The following is an 11,351-nucleotide window of genomic DNA, read 5'->3' as shown; positions in this document are numbered from 1 at the left end:
GAAAAAAGGGAAATTGAGAAATTGATAATATGAAAAATAAATAAATGAAAAAATGGGTTAATGAAAAAGCTAAATTATTTATTTAACAAATTATTTATTTATTTCACTCATTTTCTTCATTTTTTGATTTATTTTACTCATTTTTTATTTATTTCACCCATTTATTTATTTATTTAATTTTGGCTGAAATGGCTCTCCATAAGAGATTACTTAGTTGATGAGTTAAATTAAATGAATGTAGCAACTTTTTATGTTTACTCAATTAGTCTTCTATTCTATTAGATGTTTGTCTAAAGGATAGACAAACATCTTGTTCCAGATATTTTGTTCCAGAAAATATCTGGAACAAATATATTGTTCCAGATATTTTCTTTTTACAAACAGGAAATTATGATAAAGAATTTATTCACTTTTCAAATTAAGTACACACAAGCAATGCTTTTATTTTTAAATCATACCACTGAAGATCTATTTCAAATATTTAATCAGATAAAATAACAAATAAAATAACACTAATAGTGTAATTTAACTCTACAATATGAAAAGAGAAAAAAAAGAGAATAAAAATTGAGCGTTTAAATATAATCTATGCTGAAAAGTTTAACTTGTGTTTTTCGCAGTCTCACTGGTTTAAATAAAGGCCATTACAGTCTGGAGCTGTGAGCCCAATGAGGATGCAGGGTACAATAGAGATGGTGCCTACTTTGTATCCAGTCATTTGCCTCTTTCTGTCTGCTGGATTGGCTGACGGGGAAACCCTGACAGCAGCTGGAACGGTCGCAGGATGGGAAGGAACTTAATTCTTACAGAGTTTTTAAAAACTATAGGCAGAAAATAATCATAACAGTAAAAAGGCTTGAAAACATCTGTTTAATCTTCAGGCATATAATGCATCACATTGATGAATCGAGACATAAAATGTATTTCATTCAGAAATGAACACATTCTGTTCATGATAAGAGTTCTGCATTTCAAGTCAAACACTGACATGACAGTTCATGGCAGTGGATTTGTGAGGCCATCACTTCTGTATTCAAACTTGTATAAACTTAAAACATAAAATAAATAATTACCTGTATTTAATGCACAGTATTGCTGCATGTTTTATGTAGCACTAAGCCTCTGTTAGCAATATCAACCTACCTGATCAGTCCCTGGCCTCCATCAGTTTGGGGAAAAACATTGATGACTTCTGGTCCATCTGATTGAAAATAGCTTCTGAAGATTCAGGATGCTCTTGGGATAAAAATGATGTTGTGGCTAACACAGCTGAGCAAAAGTCAAGTCAAGGGAAGTCAAGTTTATTTATATAGCACTTTAAAAACAGGTGTAAAACTGCACCAAAGTGCTTTACAGGAACGACAATAACAAAGAGTAATGTTGAGGATTTTGATCAAAGCAATTTAATGTGTGAGCTAAAGATTAAATGTCATGCATTGATAAATAGTACGTTAGCTTAATTCAAGTTCTGTTTTTTCTTTCCGTCTTGTTTTGTGAAATTTTTTTTTCAAAAGTTGAAAAAAACAAAACACTTGGTTATGGTTACAGCTCACATCATTCCAGAAATCTGGTTATTGAGTTTGTTACCTACATATTCAAGATAAATAGCTCAAGGTTTTATATAAAACTAGTTTCTGCACACAAAACAAAAATGGTGCAAATTCATTTTTGTGGGTTTTGGCTTTCACCTCATACCAACTGCCAGGCACGGTGGTGGAGGGGTGATGATTTGGCTTGTTTTCAGTCAAAGTGCACCGTTACCTCCTTCATAAACAGAGTCAAGGACAGACGGTTCCAACCAACAGAACAATGATCCCAAATCATTGTTCTGTTTCAGACATTCAACAGAATGTCTGAAACAGAAAATAATCAGTGCTGCAACGTCCCAGTCAAAGTCCAGCAGACCTCAGCCTGTTTAAAATGCTGTGGTGGATCCCAAAGGAAACTGTAGAAACAAATGTCTGCTTACCTCAGTAAACTCAAAAAAGAGGTGGCAAAAATTTTTCCACAGCAACTTGAGAGGCTGAAAAAGTGCCAATAAACCTGAGAGTTTCTGCTGGGGCTCGACAGCAGATGGATAAGTGGGCTTTGTTTGTACCAAAAACTCCTAAACATGAAATAAAACTAAGTCACTCTGGAGCGCCAACTGTTTTCTGCAGCCATAAACTTGTTTCAGGTAATATTTTGGCTCATGTTGACAGATCATAGCCGTCCATTAACAGCAGGCGCAAAGTGCAGATGTCCAGAACTTTGTGTCACCAGAACCAGTCCAGTACAAAGCGGTTCTGAGCAGAACAAGCCGCCCTTCTGACTTCCTAGAAATCATAACCTGCCAGACATTTACCACAGGTACAACAAATCACAAGAACAATTTAAAAAATAAGAATCTCTTGCAGAGTTTTAAAAAGAAAATATATTAAAAATGCCCTAAATATGTTTTGTAAATAAACTGCATCATTTCCTGTTTCAGGGAAATGTGTTTAGTTTTTTAGATGTTATTATACATGTTTATGTTTTTACCATAGAGATTTTGTTGTTACAAAAAGAACGGGTAGAATAATTGAAATAACAAAAGGTTTAGAGCAGCAGTGGCCTGAGTGAACAAGCCTCATGTGAGCCAAGCATGTGTGAGCTTTCCCAGTGGGCGGAGCAGCAGCGTCAGTGTGTACAGAGGGCAACACTCGAAACATAACAACCCTCGCTGCTGCAGCCGCACACAAATCAACAGCCTGCAGCTTCCAGGTCCGATGGCGGGGAAGAAAGCGGTTYTGTTCAACTTCTGGGGCGTCGTGGTTCCGTCAAGACCAACCAGTGTTTTCCACAAACTGGAGGAGCTGCACAGTCTGCCGCGGTGAGAGGCTCCCATTACACCACAGCCGACCGCACTGTAAAACAGGAACCTGAGGAATTCAGTCTGATCCAGTTGGAAATAAAAACATTTGAATTATTATTAGACGCATGAGCCAGACCAGGATCACTGCAAACATTACCAGATAGYCGTGCAACACACTCAAGATTAAGAATTTTAGCTTAAATCCCAATTAAAATAATGTTTATTCACTTTGTAAAGATGTCTGTACATTAAACAGTTACTACAGATAATAGTTAACACTTTAACTGAGTTAATTCAGGTTGGGGAAAAGATCGTGGTGAGCAAGGTTTGAGATTTTAGACCTTAATGGGGAATTTTAATAATGGCCTACCAGAGAAGTGTCAAAATGTCTCTTAATTATGAATGAATTTACAGAAAGTAGAACTTGGCCATCAGCCACTGAGTTTCATTCAGTGAAACCAGTTAAACAAAGTCATGTTTTCAGACCGTGGGAGGAAAGTGGGMGTACCTGGAAAGAAACCATGACGGGAAGAACATCCAGAGGGAATCAGTACTTCTGAAAAATGTATCAGAAAGTATAAATACTGTGAAATGTTTACATTAAGCTACAATAACTGTAATAATTCAKGAAGAAAGCCAAAACACCAGAACTACCAGAACTGGTTTCCCAGGTTTAGCTCTCACACCCTGTACTTTTAATCAATCTTTTATCTGTTCAGCCAGTTTCTCCTCCACTKCAGATCAAAGTASTTCACCAAACCAAACGTACAAACATAKAAATCAAGTAGATCAAACCACAAGAGCCGCTGCAGCTTTAMGTATTAGATAAAAAGAAAACAAAGTCTGAGGACTCCAGATAATCAGTCAATAAATGATCGATTACCTGCAGGTCTGTGGAACTGTCAGTAAACAATGACTGACCTACTTTGTTCGTACAGTTATTCAGTTTTTCTACTGAAAAACTGAGTAACTKAGTTTTTTCTACTCAGTTATTGAGTAGAAAAAGTTACTCAGTAGAAAAACTGAGTAACTTGGATAGACAGATGGATCCAGACTTTGGCATCGTTATTCCAGGTGTGGATAATCAATCAATCAATCAATCAATCAATCAATCAATCAATCAATCAATCAATCAATCAATCAATCAATCAATCAATCAGGTTTTCTGGAGTCTCAAAGATTGGAACATTTCCAGACGGTTGTTGACTTTAGATGAGAACATGGTGCATTGGTAAATTCTTATGTTTTGCTCATATTTACAGGTCCTTTGGAGTCATTAAATCCAGATCATGTTTTATCTGTTTTCTCAGAGGTTTTCTCTCCAGTGTGGCGTCCCAAAATAAAGGAGCTTTGATTCAGGCAGAAAAAGGCAAAATTACTCTAAATCAGGTGGGTCCGGATGTTTCCTGCTCGTCATTTATTTACCGAGTCAGTACATAAATGTGTGTGTTTGCAGATGATCCCGGCTTTTCAAGCTGAATGTGCCAAACAAGCTGAGGTCAGAGGCCTGGCGCTGCCGTCTGATTGGTGYGTCAGCTGTCTGCTGGAGGAGGTCAGAAAGGCCATGATGGACGTTCAAGATATTGTGCTGAAAACGTCTGCGAGTCTGCGTTACCACGGTAACATGCTGAACACAGCTGCTTTTCATGCAGTTTGTCATTTTGGAYCTCAGAGTTTTTACTCTAAACTTTGATTTAAAGGAGTACTGACCGCAGTCCTGGCCAATCACTGGCTGGATGACAGCGCCTCCGGAGACGACCCGGCTCGGCTCCTCTGTCTCCTGGGTAGCAACTTTAACCTGGTCCTCCAGTCTTGCCATTCAGGTCACAGAGTGCCAGAGTTYGCCATGTTCAACTCTGCTTTGGACCAGCTGGGGATYCCATCACAGCAGGTGGGAGATATCCCTTTAAGAGAGACGCAACAGCTGATTCCTGATGCAGGAGCTGAACCCATCCAACCGTTTTAGGCTCTGTGGCTCGATGTGGACGAGGAGAGTGTGAAGGCAGCAGAGACGGCAGGGATGAAGGCCGTCCTGGTGGACAACCTGGAGGCTGCTCTGCACAAACTGTCCGACTTCACTGGAGTTCAGGTTCAGTTAATCAGTTAAACACGTTGCTGCGCCCCTATGCGTTGCATGCGCTGTATACCATGTTTTATGTAGTTTTATGCACATAATGAGGTAAATGTAGCAAGTTTTACCCTTCATGTATGGTCATCTCTGGGGGCCATACGTGAACTCTGCGCACACCCTATGGTGCGCAGAGTTCGGGAAATGTATCGATGGGGAAAAGGCAGACTGACATAAACCTTTTAAAACAATTTCGGTATTCTGATTACTGAAATTTAAAAGTGCTGTGTTGTTCTATCACACCCGTTTCATACCGGACCATTTACAGCTCCGGTGTTAACGCTATGAAATKAACGCTCTCTATCGAGGTATCAACCATGGAGGGATTTCTTTATTTAAATGGGCTCATTTTTCAGAGGKATACAAAGTGARGGTATTGTAATTACATGTTTATAAGAGTGATTTTCTGTTGTCCTTCCATGGAAGCGTGCAGCCTTCAAACGGAAATAAAACACTTCAGTTTTACCAAGTTGCTCAAAGTCTAATCTGGCATTGTTGTGCATATAAGGTGTAAAGTTTACCTTCACCCAAACGCCCCCAAAGGAATCCCAGCGCCCCCCCCTTTTGTAAAAATTCCCCACCAGCGCCCCCTGCCGTCCTCTGAACGCCCTCCAGTGGGCCCACGTTGAGAACCGCTATTTTAGAYACTGACAAAGTGGGGACATGTCTGAACAATATGCACCGCTTAGAAATGACTCAAATTTAAGAAAATTAAAACTCAATTAATTTGTAGAACTGTTCACATATATGTCACTTGCTGCCATAAATGTCACCGACATTTATGGCTGTAATGAGACGATGGGAAACTTCCAACATTGTGACAGYTTTCATACTGAACTGATCCTTAACAGGAAGAACCCGAATCTTTGTGACGTCAGATGAAACATTGTTTGTTGCAGGCTGTTGGGGCAGAGAGTCCTCCCATCGCCTGCAGCCCTGACCAGGTGTCTCATGGATACGTCACCATCAGAGTAATGACCCTCCTCTGCCAGCCAATCATCAAGCCTAGAGAGACAGAATAATTAGTGCTGTGATTTCAGCCTGGTGTTCGGACCCACTACGTGGAGATGGGCTCTGGCCCGCCGGTTCTGCTGTGTCACGGCTTCCCAGAGAGCTGGTACTCCTGGCGGTACCAGGTGAGCCTCCCAGTAAAGCGGCGGCGGTGATGTGTCGTGTTTTCACACCTGCTTCCTCTCTGGCAGATTCCCGCTCTGGCTGCCGCCGGGTTCAGGGTCCTGGCTCTGGACATGAAGGGATACGGCGAATCCACAGCACCCCCTGGTGGGCACACACACAAATACATCCATGAAACATTTTCCACCKCGCTGTTGGTAGTTTTATGATTGGTAAATGTTCCCTTGCAGACATAGAGGAATATTCCCAGGAGAAGCTTTGCAAGGTCTGAATTCACCAACATGTTAAAATGTGACAGAATTAAATCTGGAGAGTTTTATGAATTTCTCTGTCTGCAGGATCTGATCTCCTTCATGGACAAAATGGTAAGAAATAAATGACGCTAATAAAAATGTTYATCACAAGTGACTTGTCTTTCTGGTCCTCCAAGACCATACCACAGGTCACCCTTGTGGGTCACGACTGGGGCGGTGCCCTGGTTTGGACTATGGCCTGGTATTTTCCAGAGAGAGTCAGGTAAAAACTCTGAGTTACCGACGTTTAGCGATATTTGGAAAGTTTAAGTAAAATATGTAATTTTTGTGAAGGGCGGTAGCGTCTCTGAATACTCCCCTGTTCCCACCGGACCCTTCGAAACCGGCTTCAGAGAAACTAAAGGCTCTGCCCGCTTTTGACTACCAGATTTACTTCCAGAAACCAGTAAGTGTTTGCTTCACAGGGANATCACAAGTGACTTGTCTTTCTGGTCCTCCAAGACCATACCACAGGTCACCCTTGTGGGTCACGACTGGGGCGGTGCCCTGGTTTGGACTATGGCCTGGTATTTTCCAGAGAGAGTCAGGTAAAAACTCTTGAGTTACCGACGTTTAGCGATATTTGGAAAGTTTAAGTAAAATATGTAATTTTTGTGAAGGGCGGTAGCGTCTCTGAATACTCCCCTGTTCCCACCGGACCCTTCGAAACCGGCTTCAGAGAAACTAAAGGCTCTGCCCGCTTTTGACTACCAGATTTACTTCCAGAAACCAGTAAGTGTTTGCTTCACAGGGASAACCAGAGCTGGATCTCTAGACCAGTTCTTCCCAACAACATTKCMRSYTTYMAWKSMMMAAAMMAMMAAATATTTGCAATTCTGACTTTTAACARGTTGAGTTATAGTCTGGTTGAGGAACGCCTGTTTATTTTCTGATACTGAGCTGTTTATCAATGAAGCGAGATAAACGGCTAAAGATTTCGCTCTAAGATTTTAAAGTTTATTCAGTAAATAACTTTGGTGTCAAAACCAAAATCCTCAGAAAAACAACTTTTTACCCATGAGCATGTCCTAAATCTGTGTTGAGCTGTAACTGAATTAAATTAGAATAATTGGATTTACTTGTATTGAAATAGTTTAGGATACAGATTGTGTAGTTTGATATGAACTATGCTGCGTTAAATATAAGTTCAACTGAATTAAACTAGTGAAAACATAATGCTGAGCATCAACAGGCATTTAAATGTTTCAATCTGGACAATTTTTAATCTGCTCTGAGTTATTTAAAAATCTATTTTACTTTTAATCAGACATTAGATAAACTGATATTGGTTTTAGGACAATTTTTACTCCTTAAAGGACTTTGTTTTGTTTCCTTTTGCTGTGTGAGCRTAAAGTAGATCACAGTTGGTGCTCTCTAACTCTGCTTTGTTTAATTTGATCATTTTCTTCTCAGTTTTAGAACATTTTAGAAAACTGACTTTAGAATGATTTGAAGCTTCACCTGCAGTCAGGAAGAAGCCTTTGAATGTTCCTGCCTTTCTCCAGCTTTCAGTGCTGTTTTGTTTTTGTTCCAGGGAGTAGCTGAGGCCGAGCTGGAGAACGACTTGGAGAGAACATTCAAGATTTTCTTTTCCAGCARCCGTGAAGCCGTGAGTAGATCCAGACCAGGCAGAGTCCGGTCAGGACAGATCCATCAACTCTGATGAGATGTGTTTCCTCAGGCAGGTCGTCCGGCTCTCAGCACATCGGGGGTCTGCGCTCGAGGTGAGGACGTCTGCCGGTTTAAGGGACAGGTTAAAAGTCAACGTTGGGTTCCTGTTGGGTCTGTGCTGATTGCTTGGGTCTGTGTTGATTGGTTGGGTCTGTGTTGATTGGTTGGTCCATGTTGGGTCTGTGTTGATTGGTTGGTCCATGTAGGCTCTGTGCTGATTGGTTGGGTCCGTCTCCCCAGGCGGGCTGTTTGTGGGTCTGCCACAGCAGATTCCTCGCAGCTCAATGCTAACTGAGGCTGACCTGGGCTACTACGTAGGTCAGTTCAGAGGAAGCGGCTTCAGGTGAGGCTCAGAGTCCAGAGATTTTATGATTAACTGAATCCACTGACGCCTGATGTTTCTCCTCCATGTTGTGTAACAGGGGACCGCTGAACTGGTACCGAAACAACCAGGCCAACTGGAAGTGGATGTGTTCACAGCCCACTGGGAAGGTTGGTGACAGACTGAGCAGCTGGAGTCCCTTGTGGTTCACATCAACGTCCTTCAGGCTCAAATAAAGCKTGGACACAAACAGTGCAACGTTCTTACACTGAAGAGGAAATRAGTTTTCTGCATGATGTGGATAACAGAAATTTTGAATGCATCCCATCTGTTAAAACTCAAACAATTCACATGCAATGCATTCATTTACATCCCATAACCACAATTTATCCAAAAGCACAACGCCCTCAGCTCTTAGATTTTCTCAAAGTTCTGAATATTTGGGTGTGCTGTGGTGGCRCAGGGGTTAAGCACAACCCACATATGGAGGCCTCAGTCCTCGACRCAGCTGTCACAGGTTTGATTCCCGGCCTTGGCGACCTTTGCTGCATGTCTTCCCCTTTCTCTCATTACCCACTTTCCTGTCAATTAACTATCAAATAAAGGYCACTAGAGCCAATAAAACCTTAAAAAAAAAGTTTTGAATATTTTCAGGCTTGGTGTTACGGTGGGTAAAGTTTAGCTTTATTCATCTCCTGACATTAAATCAATAACTTGGTTTGATCTAAACCTTCCTGAGCACCCCAAAATAAAGTCAGTTTATAGTCTGAGTCTTTAGCTGACCATAACTTACGTTTAAGTAATTTAGTTTGATCATTTATTGACCTTAAAAACAGCAGATCTTATGTCCTCATAGACACTGAAGTCAGAGCAGATTCCAACCAGGTGATGTGAAAACAATATTTCARGATTTTTATCTTTCAAGTTRTTTTCAACCTTTTCTAATGAGTTGCGTCATTGTTCAGCTTCTCCGTCAAWTGTTTTCCTGCTGCCTCTCACCTGGAGGCTCTTCAGAGCAGGTGAATGAGCTGCAGGTGTGCTGGAGCCGGGAACCATCTAAAACTGGGACCGGATTCCTCTGGGACCGGACTGGAACCGGACTCCTCCCGGTCTGACACAGTTTTGGTTTCTGATCTTCCTGACGCCGCCATGTTGTTTCCAGATTTCCATGCCAGCGCTGATGGTGACGGCGGRGAAAGACCCCGTCCTGCTCCCGGCGATGTCTCACGGCATGGAGGATCTGGTAAGCAGCGCGTCCGGAAAGCGGCGGCGCGGAGCCGACAGGTCAGGCGGTCACAGGTCTGTGTTTCCCTGCAGGTCCCCAACCTGAGCAGAGGACATATCGAGGACTGCGGACACTGGACGCAGATGGACAAACCGGCAGAGACCAACAACATCCTGATATCGTGGCTGAGAGAGACGCATGGACCTGCAGGCGGCGAGCTGCTGGTGCCCAAACTGTGACGCAGGAACATGACCRAAGTTACATTTCAAGTTTTCCTCATGAAAACGACAAAGAGGGAAATGTTGGGAAGGAATGAGAACAGGAAGCAAGCAAGTTTAAAGAAAAACGAGGAGAAAATGGACAGAAGAAGAAGCAAAGAGATTTAAATGAATAAAAACTAAAGATTTCAAAATTAAAAACCAAAGTCTTTATGATTCAGTTTGACTTTTAATCAAATATTGTGCTCAGAATGTACAGTAAACAAGAAGCTTTCTGCTGATCATGATTATAACCTTTATTAATATTCTGTCATTAAATCGTCGCAGTGTTTAGATTTCAGCTTCAAAATCAACATGGAGAATTTTAGATTTTAAGCTATAAAATGTCAGTTTAAAGAAACATTATCAAGACCTTACAAATAATTTTTAAAAGAAAAAAAATGCATGTTTATAGATATAAAAACTTTTTTTTTTTTTTTTTTTAATGTAAAGCAGAACATCTGAAGAAATCAGAAAATCGGAATATTTTACAGTCCAGAAAAAATGAAAGAAATTTTTTAAAAATTTCTGAAAATGTTAAATTGAAACTAAATATTTTTGGTAATCTGACATCATGACGTTTAATCTGGTGAAAGTTTAGTGGAAGGACGAGGTTAAAAGTGCAGCTTCAGRCGAACATGAGGAGACGGCTCCCTCTAGTGGCAGAACGGCTCACAGCTTCTTCTCCTCAAACAGCTTCTTCCAGGACGGCATGATGTGTTCGTAGACGAGTTCGATCTGCCAGACACAGAGCCGTTAGGCCCCGCCCACTGAGACTCTGCTCCTCTACCAGAGACTCAGTCCCATTAAACCCCAGCCCCTCAGCTCACCTGCTGGGACTTTTTGATTCCGTATCTGAATAGTGTGGCCTGGTGCTCGCTGTTGTGGAACAGGATGTCAAAGGTCACTTCTCGGCCCAGCATGTCCTCGATGGCKGGCTTCACCACCGAGTGGAAGTCTCTGGGGGAGTGCGACCCGTCCAGCATGTTGCTGACCTGTGGACCCAAATGGGGTCAGTGTGGGGCCATGGACGGCCCGGCGCCGCGGCCTCAGCTCTGCTTTACCTTGTATTTATTCCCCAGCAGCTCCAGAGGATCCAGCTTGACCTCTGACCTTAGGGCGCGGCCAAACAGCGGGATCTTTGTGTCGGCGTCTGGCGAATGTTACCAAATAAAATCAGAGTAAATCAGCCGGGTCCATTAATGAGAAACAGAAAAATCAAACATGGATTCATCTGAAAAGTGTGGCAGGCACCTGTTCTGAGCTGACAGGTTGGAAACCTTTTGCTGATTTTAAGACTGAAACTTTTCCCCTCTTTGCAAATGAGCTCAGCTCAGCTGTCTTAAACAGCTGAGCTGTTTAAGACTTTGACTAGGCCRTTCTGACCCATGGATCTAAACATAGAGGGTCTCTGCTGCCCAATAAAATCTTCCTAAAACTGATTTTAGTTTAGAAGAGGATGGTAGAAATCCATCTAATAAATGCTTC

The 11,351-nt window shown here is 41.8% G+C and overlaps 1 protein-coding gene across 2 annotated transcripts; it reads left to right on the top strand.

Annotated features, from left to right (window-relative positions):
* Positions 1–2,552: 2,552 nt before the first annotated feature.
* ephx2 (epoxide hydrolase 2, cytoplasmic) lies at positions 2,553–9,856 on the top strand. Of its 2 annotated transcripts, XM_017307798.1 has the most exons (18): positions 2,620–2,851; positions 4,144–4,222; positions 4,290–4,452; positions 4,534–4,724; positions 4,800–4,922; positions 5,861–5,932; positions 6,002–6,097; positions 6,164–6,242; positions 6,326–6,360; positions 6,434–6,460; positions 6,526–6,611; positions 6,683–6,794; positions 7,923–7,997; positions 8,070–8,112; positions 8,300–8,402; positions 8,482–8,551; positions 9,544–9,624; positions 9,699–9,856. In XM_017307798.1, the coding sequence occupies exons 1-18, from the start codon at positions 2,748–2,750 to the stop codon at positions 9,843–9,845; spliced, it is 1,686 nt and encodes a 561-aa protein (XP_017163287.1). In that variant the 5' UTR covers positions 2,620–2,747; the 3' UTR covers positions 9,846–9,856. The 2 variants fall into 2 exon arrangements, with proteins under 2 accessions (XP_017163291.1, XP_017163287.1); XM_017307802.1 differs by lacking the exons at positions 9,544–9,624; positions 9,699–9,856 and having other exon boundaries at positions 2,553–2,851; positions 8,266–8,402.
* The last annotated feature ends 1,495 nt before the right edge of the window (positions 9,857–11,351 follow it).

The sequence above is a fragment of the Poecilia reticulata genome, linkage group LG2 (assembly GCF_000633615.1).
Source record: "Poecilia reticulata strain Guanapo linkage group LG2, Guppy_female_1.0+MT, whole genome shotgun sequence".
NCBI classification, from domain to species: Eukaryota; Metazoa; Chordata; class Actinopteri; order Cyprinodontiformes; family Poeciliidae; genus Poecilia; species Poecilia reticulata.
Note: the sequence above shows the minus strand (reverse complement) of the source record. Positions and strands in the feature narration are given on the sequence as shown.